Here is a 17293-nt window from a genome sequence, read left to right as displayed (position 1 = left end):
TTGTACACTGGAAGCTTCCGTCACCAAGACAAATTCCTTGTATGTGTAAACATGCTTGGCAATAAAGCTCATTCTGATTCTGGTCATCTAATAGATACAGATTTGGAATACTTACAAAAATGTCACAGATTGTATGAAGGCAGGAATTAAATTGTGTTGACAAATGTTAGATCATGTATAGGAAATGTGTAGGTTAGTCTATCTTAAGGCAGGCCGCGTGATGTTATAATTTCAGTAGTTTATATAGTGCACAAACCTGACAACAGATTTTATTCTAGCATTTCATTAGTGAACAAATATTCTCTCAACAGAAATCATAGATATTTACAGAAAAGGGTTATTTATTGATGACACCCACACACACACACTCACACTCACACTGACACTGACACTGACACTCACACACGTTGGTTTAGCTATCATTATGAGGACTCTCCATAGACATAATGATTTTTATACTGTACGAACTATAGATTCTATCCCCTAACCCTAACCCTACCCCTAACCCTACCCCTCACAAAAAACTTTCTGCATTTTTACATTTTCAATAAAACATCGTTTAGTATGTTATTTCTCTTGTGAGGACCACCCAAAAGATCCTCACAACCAGAAATGTCCTCACAGAACAGGTTGATTCACAATACTTGGTCCTCACAAGTATAGCAAAACCTGCACACACACACACACACACACACACAGTAAATTTGTTTTGCTGATCAGTCTTACCTGTGCCGTCAACATTGTACTTGACGCCGTGGAGGAGGCGGGCGGTCCTGTAAACATAAAACAATTGTTTTGTTAATTAATCAAAATCCTTAACATTGTTTTTCATCAACACAGAACGAGAGGACACGCTGACAGTCAATGCACGTGTGTTTAGCGCCATCTGGCGTCACAGACAGGAACAACTGAGAAGATGGAACCGGAAATCCCGCCTTTTACAGCAGCCCGTAGAGGAAGAGAAAAGAATCCGATTGGCTGTCGCGTTATACGTCATTGTGGAAAACATGAAACTTGTTACAGTAGAGTTGCTTATAGTTCTTCATTAAACACTGAATTTCACCTAATTTAACTATAATACAGGAATTCAGTTCAGATGAGTATTGCGGAAAAGCGTTTTAAACGAAAATATTTTTACATTGACTCGTGTTTACAGTTCAAAACAGCAGCGGACTGTGACATTTATTGATAATAAATTAATAAAGTCATGGAGAATTCTGAAGAAGATTCGCTTCAGTTGCATGAGGATGAAGAAATAATCGAGGTAATTGATCTGAATGACACAGAACAGACCGCAGGTGAGTGTTTTTCAGTATTAACCCTTCATACATACAGATGATGTGTTTGTAAACTGCTGTAAATGTGCTCTTTTAATCACAGTTATGGATGTTTACATTGATATTTACTGTGTGTGTTCAGATGATCTTGCTGATGAATTGGAGGATGTGGATGTTGCTGAAGATAAAAGATGGGAGACTGAAGATGAGATGGAATCAGAACAAGACGACAGTGAACTCACTTTCTCCAAACACACCGGTGAAAACACACTCAAACATCTGTGTGCAAGTATTGATTTACCCGAGACCTTATGGATCATTATTATCTTTGCAGGTTCAGTGTTTTGTGTTCGTTTGGATCCAGTGACTAACAGTCTTGCAGTAACTGGAGGAGAAGATGACCGAGCGTTTGTGTGGAGCGTGAGTGATGGTGACGTGCTGTTTGAATGCACCGGTGTGTAAAATCACATTAAACATGTGCACAATCAGTTTATTACATTCACACTCTGATCAACAACATCTGTTTCCTGATTCAGGTCATAAAGATTCAGTCACGTGTGTTGAGTTCAGCTGCGACTCGAAGCTGGTGGCATCTGGAGATATGAGCGGACTCATTAAAGTCTGGAAAGTGGAAAACAAGACGGAAATCTGGTCGTTTGAAGTCGGAGATCTGGAAGTAAGTCTGAAACATGTAGATGGCTCTCGGCGTTCACTCTTCATCAGGGTTTAATGTATGTTTTATTTCGCAGTGGTTGGAGTGGCACCCGTGTGCTCCGGTCTTACTGGCCGGTACAGCCGATGGAAATCTGTGGATGTGGAAGATTCCAAGCGGAGACTGTAAGACATTTCAAGGGCCCAACTGTCAGGCGACCAGCGGAAAGATTCTCCCTGATGGTGAGACTTACAGAAATACTGGATTTGTTGAATCTTCTGTTGTTCTGTGTTTTAAGTGTCTGTTATTTGTACAGGAAAGAAAGCGATTGTAGGCTATGAAGATGGAACTTTACGTCTGTGGGACCTTAAACAAGGAAATGCCATTTATGTCATCAAAGGTAGTTTATACTCGTGTTTCACTCACTTTAAAGCTCACTCGACTCTGTGTGCTTTAAAGTCCTGCACAGGTATTTGTGTGATATTTGTGCTGGTGTTTGAAGTTTAGGCTGAATGTGTGTGTGGTTTAGGTCATGATGGTCATCAGGGGGCACTCACATCGATGGCGTGTAATAAAGACGGATCACTGGTTCTGACTGGGTCAGTGGATGGTCAAGCTAAACTCATCAACTCATCCACAGGGAAGGTGAGTGGCGTGTGTCTGCAGCGAGGCTTTTGTGATGGTGATTTAAGGGAAGTGTTTCTCATATCTTGCAGGTTTGTTCAGATTGAGTCACGGGCAAGATATTTCTTGACTGAAAATATCGTGTTTGAATATCTTCTCATCTGAAACGTGCATTTGTTTGAAACATAATTTCTTTCATTTATGTGTTTTAGTAAATTAATAAAATACAGTAAATAACATTTATTTATATGATTAACTGAAGAAATAATCAAAGATTATCAAAATAATCGTTTCTTGCAGCCTACTTTATACATGAAAACCATGAACAAAACTATGCGTGATGAAAGAAAATGCGACCCAGGAAACATTAAATACACAATCTGGGTCTCGAAGCAAAAGTTGAGAACCGCTGATCTAGAGTGTCCAGCAGTGTTATGGAGTATATGGAGGAATATCTCGACATTTGATATTGTAGAATAGTGTAATCTGAGGTTTGAGTCTCATTTGAGTAGTATTCAAGAAAACATTAAATATAATAGAGCTTCTCATGTGATCTTTTCAGGTGTTATGCTCATTTTCCACTGAAAACAGTGAAGTTAAAGACTCTATGGAGGAGCAAAATCCTAATTCAGTAGAATCTGTGGGCTTTTGCAATGTGTGAGTAAAATAAAGTACAATGTTTTATAATTGATCAAGATATAAGTGTTTAGTAGGTGTTTGGGTGTAGTGTTGGTTTGCTGTATGTTTCAGGTTGCCTCTAATTGCTGTTGCGTATCTGGACGGCACTCTGGCAATTTATGACATGAACTCTCAGAGCGTCAGACACCGCTGTAAACATGAGGTAAGAACTGAAGTTACAGAGTGTCAGTCACATATAAGGAGCTGTTGTGCTCATGGGGACCGACTTTGAGTCCTGTTTGGTTCATGTCCCATTACCGTCTCTCTACATTATCCTGTATAATAAAGAAAAACAAACTGACGGACTGCATGAATTCATTCATATGCACAAACATCTTTATTATTGTGCTCGACAAAAACACTTTTCTTTCACCCTTGACTCACTGTGTCTCACACTTTTAGCTCACACTTTTCTCTGTGTGTGTGTTAGGTTGGTATTGTGCACATGCAGTGGGAGGAAGCGTCTGCAGTCGTCAGCACCTGTAATCTCGCTGGTGTCGTCACTCTGTGGGACGCTCGATCGGGTCACATGATGTCAGAATACCGCGGTCACGGTGCTGAGATTCTGGACTTTGTGCTCAACAGGTCTGTTAAATTGAGAGTTAATGATAATTAAACTCAGAGACACTGCATGATGTAAAATGAATGTTTCCATTATATGTGTAATTATTGTGTTTAGTAGTGCTAGTTAATAGTGTTGATTAGTTCATGGTGCTTCACTGGATGTTTTCACACTGCAGCTGAATGTGGCTTAAATCCCCATGTGACAGATCTATTTTCTGAATGACTGTGAACCGCAACAACTTGTTGACTTTTTAAAAATTTGATCTGAGTCACTTTCGTTCAGTTATACATTTGATTACACACAGTATGTGCGTGTAAAGACACCTGATGCAACAGTGCTGTTTACTCGTGTCACTCGCACAGAAAACAAAGTTTCAATATTTGTTTAAATGCAAACACTGAAATACAAGCCAATCTGAAATAATTTCTATTTCTAGTCCTCTGAAAAACAATTTTCATTATCCTGACACCTTGGATAGTTTTAAACTCCGAATCTGTTTTGGAGTTTTTATTAAAAATGTGTCTTAAACATGAAATTATAATTGCTATTATTATAATCGATTAACAGCATTAGTCTGAGCACACGCTTGTCTACCTTGATATGTCATTCCTCTAACACGAGGAAATATAAATTTTCGTTCATCAGGTGGTATTTTGTTCCAGTGTAGTTATTGTGTTTGTTCTGTCATGTCACAGAGATGCATCAGTCGCCGTGACCGCTGGAGGGGACCATAAAGCCAAAGTGTTCTGTCTGCAGAGACCCGACCGATAGAGAGACCTGCTTCTCCTGCGTCCTGAAACCAATTAGACTTCAGTCACATTTCAACTCCATAAGGCCAACTTTTCCAATCTTTGACACTTTTAACATCAATGACTGTGTGACTCTTGACAAACTTATTATTGTTTTATCTTCATTAAGCTCCATGCAGGTAGAATTGGGACACATATGATATATGTGATATTCTATTTTAAAAACACGTTGTTCAAGTGATTAATCATTTTTCTTTACAGTAAACACTGGATTTATTCGTAGGTTCAGTGTCCAGACTGTTGAACTGACCAGACAGATTAAAGATCTTCTGTTGTTGAAGAACTGTTTGCTTTGTGTGTTTGTGTTGTCTTGTGTTTGTTTGAGGAGAAACTCTAAGCAGCTTTTCGCGTTCTTTCCTTACAGTAAATTATCAGCGGTGACACAAAATCGGCAGCATACACTTGACTGACAAGACCATTGTATGATGTCATGCTTTTGATGGCCATAAATTCTGTTGTAGATTAATGTCATGTTGAAACACTGCGTCTCTCACTAATAATTGCGTAAAAGTGTTCTTATGTGTGCATAAAAAATGAAATCAAAATGAGTCGTAGGTCACAGTGCACCATTTTTTGAAAAATTTGATTTGTCAAAAAAAAGATTTGACTGTTTTGTTTTCTGGAGTTTTTTGATTAAACAAAGTCTCCATTTTCAAATGATGTCAATGTTAACATGAAACTCAAATGAAATGTTTTTATTCTCTTTAATGCGGCGTTTCCATTCAGACAGAAGCGCTGCATTGAGTCTCCTCCAATCAGCAGCCTTCAAATTACAGCAAGAAAAGAAATGCATGAATAAACATCAGAGGGGATGTTGAAAGATACAATGCCAATGGCTGAATGATCATCTAATGTAATCGACAAATCAGTTTTTCAACAGAGAGAAGACAAAGTCAATGAACTTTGACCTAACGGTTGCCTACATTTACCTCAGGAAAGTTATACGATGTCCATAGTCAATTATCTTAAAATTACCTTTAGAGAAGAGCAAATTGCTAAAGTTTAAAAAAAAAACTATTACGGTCAGAGATATAACAACAGATGCAGAGTAGATAACTCAATTCAGAGGATTTAACTGTGCCGGCACCGGTGGATACACAATAACATATAAAGGGTTTCCACGCAACCTCTAGAACTAATATATGTATTTTTATATACAAATATCCACTGGCGGCCAGAAGTTTGGAATAATGTACAGATTTTGCTCTTATGGAAAGAAATTGGTACTTTTATTCACCAAAGTGGCATTCAACTGATCACAATGTATAGTCAGGACATTAATAATGCGATAAATTACTATTATAATTTGAAAAAAAAATTCAGAACTTCTTAAACTACTTAAGTGTTCTCATCAAAAAATCCTCCACATGCAGCAATGACAGTTTTACAGATCCTTGTTATTCTAGCGGTCAGTTTGTCCAGATACTCAGGTGACATTTCACCCCACACTTCCTGTAGCACTTGCCATAGATGTGACTGTCTTGTCGGGCACTTCTCACGCACCTTACAGTCTAGCTGATCCCACAAAAGCTCAATGGGGTTAAGATCCAGAACACTCTTTTCCAATTATCTGTTGTCCAATGTCTGTGTTTCTTTGCCCACTCGAACCTTTTCTTTTTGTTTTTCTGTTTCAAAAGTGTCTTTTTCTTTGTAATTCTTCCCATAAGGCCTGCACCCCTGAGTCTTCTCTTTACTGTTGTACATGAAACTGGTGTTGAGCGGGTAGAATTCAATGAAGCTGTCAGCTGAGGACATGTGAGGCGTCTATTTCTCAAACTAGAGACTCTGATGTACTTATCCTCTTGTTTAGTTGTACATCTGGTCTTCCACATCTCTTTCTGTCCTTGTTAGAGCCAGTTGTCCTTTGTCTTTGAAGACTAGTGTACACTTTTGTATAAAATCTTCAGTTTTTTGGCAATTTCAAGCATTGTATAGCCTTCATTCCTCAAAACAATGATTGATGAGTTTCTAGAGAAATCTGTTTCTTTTTTGAAATTTTTGACCTAATATTGACCTCAAGACATGCCAGTCTATTGCATACTGTGGCAACTCATAAACACAAAGACAATATTAAGCTTCATTTAATGAACCAAATATCTTTCAGCTGTGTTTGATATAATGGCAAGTGATTTTCTAGTACCAAATGATCAATTTATCATGATTACTCAAGGATAAGGTGTTGGAGTGATGACTGCTGTCTAGATTTGATTAAAAATTACTTTTTTCAAAAAGTGATAGTGCTGTTTTTTTACATCAGTAATGTCCTGACTATACTTTGTGATCAGTTGAATGACACTTTGATGAATTAAAGTACCAATTTCCTTCCGAAACAGCAAAATCTGTACATTATTCCAAACTTTTGGCCGCCAGTGTATAAGTCAGAAGTTTACATACACTTAGGTTGAAGTCAGTTAACTGTGCCTTTAAGCAGCTTGGAAAATCCCAGAAAATGAAGTCAAGCCATTTGACAATTAGCCAATTAGCTTCTGATTGGAGGTGTACTGAATTGGAGGTGTACCTGTGGATGTATTTTAACGCCTACCTTCAAACTCAGTGCCTCTTTGCTTGACATCATGGGAAAATCAAAAGAAATCATCCAAGACCTCAGAAAAAATAAATTAAATTGTGGACCTCCACAAGTCTGGTTCATCCTTGGGAGCAATTTCTAAATGCCTGAAGGTACCACGTTCATCTGTATAAACAATAGTACACAAGTATAAACACCATGGGACCACACAGCCATCATACCGCTCAGGAAGGAGACACATTCTGTCTCCTAAAGATAAACGTAGTTTGGTGCAAAAAGTGCAAATCAATCCCAGAACAACAGCAAAGGACCTTGTGAAGATGCTGGAGGAAACAGGTAGACAAGTATCTATATCCACAGTAAAATGAGTCCTATATCCACATAAACTGAAAGGCTGCTCAGCAGGGAAGAAGCCACTGCTCCAAAACCGCCATAATAAAGCCAGACTACAGTTTGCAAGTGCACACGGGGACAAAGATCTTACTTTTTGGAGAAATGTCCTCTGGTCTGATGAAACAAAAACTGAACTGTTTGGCCATAATGACCATCGTTATGTTTTGAGGAAAAAGGGTGAGGCTTGCAAGCCGAAGAACACCATCCCAACCGTGAAGCATGGGGGTGGAAGCATCATGTTCTGGGGGTGCTTTGTTGCAGGAGGGACTGGTGCACTTCACAAAATAGATGGCATGATGAGGAAGGAAAATTATGTGGATATATTGAAGCAACATCTCAAGACATCAGACAGGAAGTTAAAGATCGGTCACAAATGGGTCTTCCAAATGGACAATGACCCCAAGCATACCTCCAACGTTGTGGCAAAATGGCTTAAGGACAACAAAGTCAAGGTATTGGAGCGGCCATCACAAAGCCCTGACCTCAATCCGATTATTGTGGGCAGAACTGAAAAAGCGTGTGCGAGCAAGGAGGCCTACAAACCTGACTCCGTTACACCAGTTCTGTCTGGAGCAGTGGTTCTCAGAGTGTGGTGTATTTAATAGGAAGTGGGGCAGCTATTTTACCTTTTTGGAAGGCTCTCAGGGTGGGGCAGTGGAGAGGGATTTATAGTTTTAAATGTGTGTGATTATTATTATTATTATTCATATATATATATATATATATATATATATATATATATATATATATATACATAGTTTTTTTTGTTTCTTTGTGTGTGTTCTTAACTTTGACCACAAGGATGTTTGTTGGGGGTCAGGGTGGGGTTGGGGATTGTGAGGGGGAAAGGGAATAATGGGGGTTAAAAGCTGATTCTGTACATATATGTTTTGTTTTTCAGTTTCATTTGTGGGAATCAATAAAAAGTGTTAATCTAAAAAAAAAAAATTCCCTGCATTCTGTTGTGTAGTAAATCAAGTCAAGTGGCTTTTATTGTCATTTCAACCATATACAGCTAGTACAGTACACAGTGAAACAAAACAACGTTCTTCCAGGACCATGGTGCTACATAAAAACAACATGAAACAACATAAAAAACACAGAACTACATGAGACTACACAGAACTAAAAGACCTCCACATTTCTACATAAAGGGCATGTGCAAACATGTGCAAACAGTACAAGACGGAACAATAATTGCTGAAACCAGACAATAGGCACAGTAAGAGACAGTGCAGCACTGATCAGTACACAGTTCTAGTGTGAAAGTGTCAGATGAAACAGGTAGTGCAAAAAGATATTACAATATAATAGAAAAAGCTGTGAATGTAAACATAACATACTATGACATTGTATTCAGCAGATAAGCTTATACTATATATGGACATAGCAGTTATTGGGGTAGCAGCCAGGTAGAACTGACTAGAAATTAAGAACAATATTTTATGAATAAAGTAGCAGCAAAAAAATGTGGGTAGATAATACAGAAATGTGCAAAATTGCAAAGGGAGTATATGCACTTCTACGAAAACAAGATGATAGATAAGAAAAGAAACCTTGTTGTGTACTGTGAGCAGTACAGTGATTCAGGTAGTCTGACAGTCATGTCATGAGAGAAGTGCAATAAGATGCAGTTTAAGTCAGACTTCCAACTTGTTAATGTGTGCAAAAATTTTAAACTCCAATTTCACTGAGATATGGGTGCATGACGTCAATCAAACATGTACAAAGTAAATTATGTACAAAGGAGATGTACAAAGTAAATTATAAACATTCACTTTTATTGAGGGGGGCCTGGGTAGCTCAGCGAGTATTGATGTTGACTACCACCCCTTTAGTCACGAGTTTGAATCCAGGGCATGCTGAGTGACTCTAGCCAGGTCTCCTAAGCAACCAAATTGGCCCAGTTGCTAGGGAGGGTAGAGTCACATGGGGTAACCTCCTCATGTTCGCTATAATGTGTGGTTCTCATTCTTGGTGGGGCGCGTGGTGAGTTGTGTGTGGATGCCACGGAGAATAGCATGGGCCTCCACACACGCTACGTCTCCACAGTAATGCACGCAACAAGCTACGTGATAAGATGCACGGATTGACGTCTCAGATGCGGAGGTAACTGAGTTCCTCCGCCACCCGGATTGAAGCAAATCACTATGCCACCACAAGGACTTAGAGCGCATCGGGAATGGGGCATTCCAAATTGGGGAGAAAACGGTTGCAAAAAAACAAAAAACATTCAGTTTTAATAAATAATATGAGTCAAAGTTTCTACATTAGGCTACATGATAATAAAAAAACATTTAGCAAATGTTTGCAGAGAACGGTGTTCAAAATATGGCAAATTATACTGTCTTTTTCTAATCGCACACCTGTACAACAAATGCTAGCAATGCAGCATCATGTATGAGTTTGGTTTCTATGAGACAGGGTGACAATCGAACACTTGCTAGGGAGCATTGTAGTTTTGTTTGTTAAAACATCATCTTCCGAGCATCGTGTAATGGAATGCCTTTATGGTCGGAGATATCAAGTTGGGATTTCCTACATCCCACATTGAATGGAACGCAGAATGCATGGGTTTAATTTTTGTATTGGGATTAGGGTTAGGGTTGATAAAAAATAAAAGTATAAATTCCCTTTTTTTGTGAGCATAATCACGTGCACTTTAAACAGTAGAGGGAATTAATGATAGTTATTTTCTAAATTCATTAATCATTTTCAATAGTCAATCTATAATTTATATCTGTTTATTTTTCGTGCCACCTGAAAAGCGAAAAACAACACTGGCACTGTTGTGTGACGTCATTGCATCACTGTTCAGGTTTAAAATTTCAAACGTACATTTTGTTTGGTCAGCATCTTCTTCTGTATTGGAAAATCATCAATTTGTTTCAGCTTTTGTGATTGGTCAAGACTTCATTGCTCCTATCAGCCTGGCCAATTGCAGCCCTGCTCTGTCATAGCTACATTTATAAGAGCTGGAATCACACCTGCAGGCTGTTTGGGTGTGATCATTTGAAATAGCAGCGTGAGAGTTGAAAGCAGTGGTGGGTGAGTCCAAAAAAATAATACGTATCAGTGTAATAATTTATTTTCTAAAATCTCTTTACTTCATGTTTATAATTACTTCAAAATTTTAACACGTTTTCATTTAAACTTCTCAATGAGGATTTTGGGAAATTACAGACTTTACAGCAGTTTTCTATTACAGCTTAATTTTCTGCAAAACTGCTTTGAAACGATGAGTGTTGTGAAAAGTGCTATACAAATAAGTTACTGACTTCATACAGTGCATCCGGAAAGTATTCATGGCGCTTCACTTTTTCCACATTTTATGTTACAGCCTTATTCCAAAATGGATTTAATTATTTTCCTCAATTCTACAAACAATACCCCATAATGACAACGTGAAAGAAGTTTGTTTGAAATCTTTGCAAATTAAAAAAAAAAAAAAAAAAAAGAGAATTTTTCACATGTACATAAGTATTCACAGCCTTTGCTCAATACTTTGTTGAAGCACCTTTGGCACCAATTACAGCCTCAAGTCTTTTTGAGTATGATGCTACAAGCTTGGCACACCTATTTTTGGGCAGTTTTTCCCATTCTTCTTTGCAGGACCTCTCAAGCTCCATCAGGTTGGATGGGGAGCGTCGTTGCACAGCCATTTTCAGATCTCTCCAGAGATGTTCAATCGGGTTCAAGTCTGGGCTCTGGCTGGGCCACTCAAGGACATTCACAGAGTTGTCCCATAGCCACTCCTTTGTTATCTTGGCTGTGTGCTTGGGGTCGTTGTCTTGTTGGAAGATGATCCTTCACCCCAGTCTGAGGTCCAGAGTGCTCTGGAGCAGGTTTTCATCAAGGATGTCTCTGTACATTGTTGCATTCATCTTTCCCTCGATCCTGACTAGTCTCCCAGTTCCTGCCACTGAAAAACATCCCCACAGCATGATGCTGCCACCACCATGCTTCACTGTAGGGATGGTATTGGCCAGGTGATGAGCGGTGCTTGGTTTCCTCCAGACATGAGGCTTGCCATTCAGGCCAAAGAGTTCAATCTTTGTTTCTCATGGTCTGAGAGTCCTTCAGGTGCCTTTTGGCAAACTCCAGGTGGGCTGTCATGTGCCTTTTACTGAGGAGTGGCTTCTGTCTGGCCACTCTACCATACAGGCCTGATTGGTGGAGTGCTGCAGAGATGGTTGTTCTTCTGGAAGGTTCTCCTCTCTCCACAGAGAAACGCTGGAGCTCTGTCAGAGTGACCATCGGGTTCTTGGTCACCTCCCTGACTAAGGCCCTTCTCCCCCGATCGCTCAGTTTGGCTGGGTGGCCAGCTCTAGGAAGAGTCCTGGTGGTTCCAAACTTCTTCCATTTACGGATGATGGAGGCCACTGTGCTCATTGGGACCTTCAATGCTGCAGAAAATTTTCTGTACCCTTCCCCAGATCTGTGCCTCAATACAATCCTGTCTCAGAGGTCTACAGACAATTTCTTTGACTTCATGGCTTGGTTTGTGCTCTGACATGCACTGTTAACTGTGGGACCTTATATAGACAGGTGTGTGCCTTTCCAAATCATGTCCAATCAACTGAATTTACCACAGGTGGACTCCAATCAAGTTGGATCTCAAGGATGATCAGTGGAAACAGGATGCACCTGAGCTCAATTTTGAGTGTCATGGCAAAGGCTGTGAATACTTATGTACATGTGTTTTATTTATTTATTTATTTATTTTTTTATAAATTTGCAAAGATTTCAAAAACTTCTTTCACGTTGTCATTATGTGGTACTGTTTGTAGAATTGAGGAAAATATTGAATTTAATCCATTTTGGAATAAGGCTGTAACATAACAAAATGTGGAAAAAGTGAAGCGCTGTGAATACTTTCCGGATGCACTGTAATTGCTTTTCGATTTGAGAAATATTTGTGGCAGTTGGTGACAGTGTGGCTGGTTTTGAGGACTGTTTGATGCTGAGTTCTAATGCACATTTACTCCAGACTCTTCTAAAGAGACTGATGGCCTCTTCTTGGCTTCCTTCACAAATGGCTTAGTCTCTTGAGTTTTGAGGGATGACCTTTGGTCTCTGCACTATCTGGGTTGTGTGATTGTGCTTCCACTCTTGGATAATTGATACAACAGTGCTGACTTTTTATGTATTTGTTATACACTTTTCCCAAACTGATGCAGTTTAAGTACGCTTTCTCCTGCTGTACAATGCTCTTCTTTGTCACTGTCCTTCAGATCTGCACTGACCAATAATCCGTATCCAGAGTTGTATTTTATTTTCAGAGAAAAATGCTTGTTTAAAGTCTTGCAGGTTGAAGCCAATTATTGGGTGACTGTGTTGCCATAAGGGCTTTTTTTTTTCAGCTGTGTAAAAATTGAGCTTCCAAAACAGAGGTTTAATTATTTTTCCAAACCATTTTAGGTTATTAAAATTAACAATTATTTTAAGTTGACATTTGGTTTTAAGATTAAATGTTTTCAGAATGTATTGCACAGAAAAAAGTTCAATAGACTTTTTCAGTAAAGTGGGAAAATTGGTTAGAGTCTGAATACTTTTCCAAGGCACTGTGTATGTAGGCTTTATATATTTTCATACATGGTCTGTGAGTGCAAATACTTCAAGTATTTTACATGCTCTTGAGTTTTGCAGCATTTTCCTTCATATGCAGCCCTCTGGCTCCATGTTGTTTCTCAAGAATTACTATGGGGACAACAATATCCTATTATGTGGATTTATGTGATGTTTTACAGTGGTGTTTGAATGAAGTGTTTGTAATTTTTATAATCACTCTTTTCACTGTCATTTTGCCAGAGTTCAAAAATGTACTTGGAAAAACCCAAACGATAAACCTTTGCATTTTTTTTTAAACTGCTGAGGATTCACTCTCAAGGGTTATCAATGTGTCAGTGTGTGACAGACATTTTGGTTAAAATGCAATTTTACATGTTTTGTTAATGTAAAACATGCCATCTGTTTTTGCTCTTCTAATATCAGTTTTCACTGTGGTCCCTCATGATGGTTTTAAGTTGCTTCATTTTGTGGTCACACTTCATTCATATTTAGTGAGTCATTGAGCTCAGTGTTGAAAGGAAGGTTTCAACACGTTAAACTGAATTTCAAATTTTAATTTATTTCTATTCAATTGTATTTTATTTCTTTAGCTTTTGTTCTAAATAGTTTTGCAACAAGCTTTTGTGATCTAAATCATATTTCACTGAGCTTTTTTGTTGTAATTCATGGTTTAGCTGCAAGCTCTTGTTCTAATTCTTGAGCTGCGTTTTAATTTATTTTACTGCGAGGTCTTGTTTAGATTCCTGAAATTGCAGCAAGCTTTTGGGTTCTAATTCTTCATTTCATTGCGAGCCCTTGTTCCAATTCTTGATTTCAGCAAATTTGTGTTTTCTAAATCATGGCTCTTGTTCAAAACTATGATTTTGCAGCAAGCTTGTGTTTCAATTCATTATTTCATTGTGAGCTCTTTAATTCCTGATTTTGCAGGAAAGTTTTGTTCCCAATCATGATTTTGCAGCCATGTTAATTATTTTGCAGAAAGTTTGTTCTAGATTTGTTTCACTGCAAGCATTTTGTTCTAATTCATGATTTCATAGGGAGTTCTTTAATTCATGATTGTGCAGCAACATTTTAATTTTACTGTGAGCAATTGTTGATTGTTTTACAACACCTGAGAAATGTTTGTTTCTTGCAGAAATGCTAAATCTGCACACCACATCAGCCTTCATCAAGAGGATGTCAAAATCTCCTGGCATAGCCTTTAAGACAACAGGACACTGGTGCACAAGGATGATTTAGACATTACAGACATAACCTCATTTTCTGTTATAGAATAATTTTCTGTAAAGCTGCTTTTTGAAACTGTTGTGAAACATGCTATATAAATTAAAGTGATGACTTTTTGTAAAAGGATACTTTCACCCTAAAGTACCATGATCCATGACCGATGAACTCAGTGGGCAAAATTACTTTGGAAACTGATTTAAGGAGGAATATTCATCGTTGGATTGGACTTAGATTGAGAGAGTGGAACAGGAGAATGGAGTGTCATTTATAAGCATTTTATGACAAATTTTGGACATTTGTATGAGACTAACCAGTACTGTGGATTGATAAATAATGCTGCACATGTGCATAAAGGTACATTTTGTTGATCTTTCTGCAGACATTCAGAGACTGGAAGTGACAAACCAGTGGAGAACAAACCAATGAGAGTGGTGAAGTATGCAAAGACTGGAACGAGCTGTGGAGGAAAAGCTGATCAAGATCGAGGCCTAGCTGATGTACTGTAATGAGACAAGTCAGTGTGGACACAGCAAGGTAAATGTAGCCTTATTGTTTACAAGTGCTACACCTGTGGTAATGCAAAATTGTGCGTCTGAAATTCCTCAGACAGTAACGATAGTAGTTTCATATGTTCCATCAGTGGAACCGTTTTCAGTATTAACCAATTTGAGATTAGGCTCACACATTGGTAAACATTATAACAATTTCCCAGTTAACATATCCAGGTAGAGATTTGAATCTTCACGATTTGAAAATTGTAGAAGATGAAAATGGGGTAGCAGTGGGTTCTCGGCATTTAAGGCTAAAAAAATTAAGTGACACCAGTTTGTTCTATTCATGGCATGTGATAGACAAACATCTAAAAACTCTCCACAAGCTAACATCTTGAAAGTTTATATTTCCACCAAATTAACATCTTGTGGAGATTTTTCCATTCCTTGCCATGTCGTGGAATATTGAAGTCCCTTTTTTCCAATTATAAGAAAACTCTCAAAGTCCAGAGTTTCAGTGTCAAAGGTTAGTTTGAGCCAAACAACAAACCCGAGATGCCAGCTGACGATCTGACTCTCTCGGTGCGGACTCTCATTCTTGTACAGTTTGTTATCTTGAATTACCTCAAACATGCTGCTCTTATTTTTTTTATAATCAATGGGTGCTGTTCGTCACCATTATTTCACAGAGCCTCTGACTTTTTAATGGTGGAAATCTGGCTTTTAGTCCATTTTTTTTTTTTTTTTTTTTTTTTAAATAACCTTTTAATTTATTGTGAAAGTATACATTGGGTAAATGGAATATTGCAGATTAAGCATAATACAGTAACTTTGGCTGTAGTAATCTTTAACTATTGGCTATGTTTCTCAGTACCTAGGAATGTATTGTACCACTGTGTTTGCTACAGCTGAGTGCACCGTGTGTTTCTCACAGCATAAGCACTTAGGCCTCTCCTGGATCACAATGCCCAGGCTATTCTATATAAGTACTTTTTCTATGTTTGATATATAAAAATACACTATAATATAGAAAAATATACTATATATTCTCTCCTTTGAGACTCCCCAGAGTGTCAACTCTATTGCCCTTACCCAGAGTGCAACCTCACAAGTCCGTCTCCTTCATTCCTTCCAAGTGACCAATGTAAGTCGCACATTCCTCTAACAATGACTGCTCTTGTGGAACTGTATTCTGGAGGAGAAATAAGACCAAACATCTCCCACATTTGGTTAGGAGGGAGTAAAATATCTCATCTCCCTAACTAAGTTCTTTCTTGAGGGTAACATCAATCAAATTCTTGTATAAAGCTGTAACACACCAATGGAAAGGAGGCGAGAACCGGCTTAACAATATAAATAATATTTAATGAGAAACTGAACAAAGACGAACACACACAGGTGTCAGACAGCTGTCCATAACACACTCTCTGTGACACACTGCCGTCTCTGGTCGGGCTTATCCCTCTCGGGCTTAATCAGCCTTATTAGGGGCTGGGTGTGTGGAATCACAACCCGGCCCCGCCCTCCGCCCTGCCACAAAAGCATGTGCATGCAGATTTGGCCTTGCGTTATGTAGAGTACATCATTGATTAGACTAATTTCAGTGGATTAACATACTTCAGTGATTAAACAATATCAGAAGACTACTCGGCATATGATACATCCCATGGTGCCAAAGAAACTCGCAAACATTTCCAGTAGCCTGGAGTGTTATCTGGTGGTGTTGGAGCAGACAGCAAGTTTTTAAACCACCAGTAGAGTCTTGCTCTTGCTGCTACCCACTGAGGTTTTTTATTCTGTGATGTCTTATCCTCTGGCCCTCCAGTGGTACTTCCAGTGTTTTTCAGAGTTTATAAATGCATACTATGTTTCATTAAACAGCAGTTTACTTTGTTAATAGTACCTTCAGAAATGATTTGAAAAATAAATGATTCTTTTAGAACATTCAAGAAGTGCATACAATCAAAATAAACCTTATTCCCTTTTAATTCTGGTTACATTACCTCATATCACAGATAATGATTTGCTTCAGACCTTCATCCCCTTTCATTCACATGACTTGATTAAACAAACATTATTTTAAAAGAAATAATAACTTCAGGAAGGGGTATAAGTTTGCTGACTCCCTTGCTATCCAAAAACAATTGAAAATTGAAAAAGTGTCAAAAATAAAAGGCTCCCCTTACCTACCACTCTTGTGTAATTCCAGGGTTTTACTAGAATTCGTCCAGCTCATTCAGTGCAGGCCCTATGATACATACAGTGGCCACAATGTCAATTCCAGATGGCTTTACAGACACATTGACCATCTGTTTAGCTGTAGCATTGGCCAGCATTGATCTGAGGAGAGGCACAACAAAAACAACAATAGCTACAGCTATTATTATTCCTGCTTTAGTAAGCCATTCTCCCCAGGATCCAAATAGGTTGTCAAACCATTTTCCAATATGCTGATCTCTCACTGCATTCGCAGTCACCT

At 38.4% G+C, this 17293-nt stretch overlaps 1 protein-coding gene across 1 annotated transcript; it reads left to right on the top strand.

The window, feature by feature from the left end:
• Positions 1-981: 981 nt before the first annotated feature.
• LOC127446575 (angio-associated migratory cell protein-like) lies at positions 982-6789 on the top strand. Its single transcript, XM_051707599.1, has 11 exons — positions 982-1298; positions 1420-1536; positions 1612-1731; positions 1814-1953; positions 2027-2171; positions 2246-2329; positions 2459-2574; positions 3116-3210; positions 3304-3394; positions 3662-3816; positions 4492-6789. Exons 1-11 carry the CDS (start codon positions 1208-1210, stop codon positions 4565-4567), a joined length of 1230 nt encoding a protein of 409 aa, XP_051563559.1. The 5' UTR covers positions 982-1207; the 3' UTR covers positions 4568-6789.
• The last annotated feature ends 10504 nt before the right edge of the window (positions 6790-17293 follow it).

This window comes from Myxocyprinus asiaticus, chromosome 9 (genome assembly GCF_019703515.2).
Source record: "Myxocyprinus asiaticus isolate MX2 ecotype Aquarium Trade chromosome 9, UBuf_Myxa_2, whole genome shotgun sequence".
In the NCBI taxonomy this organism is placed as follows: Eukaryota; Metazoa; Chordata; class Actinopteri; order Cypriniformes; family Catostomidae; genus Myxocyprinus; species Myxocyprinus asiaticus.
This window is presented reverse-complemented; position numbering and strand designations above follow the sequence as displayed.

What these genes read in the sequence shown, in the direction of transcription:
- LOC127446575 (XM_051707599.1), top strand. Translation starts at nt 1,208, where the DNA reads ATGGAGAATTCTGAAGAAGATTCGCTTCAGTTGCATGAGGATGAAGAA. An exon ending in TGACACAGAACAGACCGCAG is followed by an intron (nt 1,299 to 1,419) that starts GTGAGTGTTTTT and finishes GTGTGTGTTCAG; the next exon opens with ATGATCTTGCTGATGAATTG. An exon ending in CTGGACTTTGTGCTCAACAG is followed by an intron (nt 3,817 to 4,491) that starts GTCTGTTAAATT and finishes GTCATGTCACAG; the next exon opens with AGATGCATCAGTCGCCGTGA.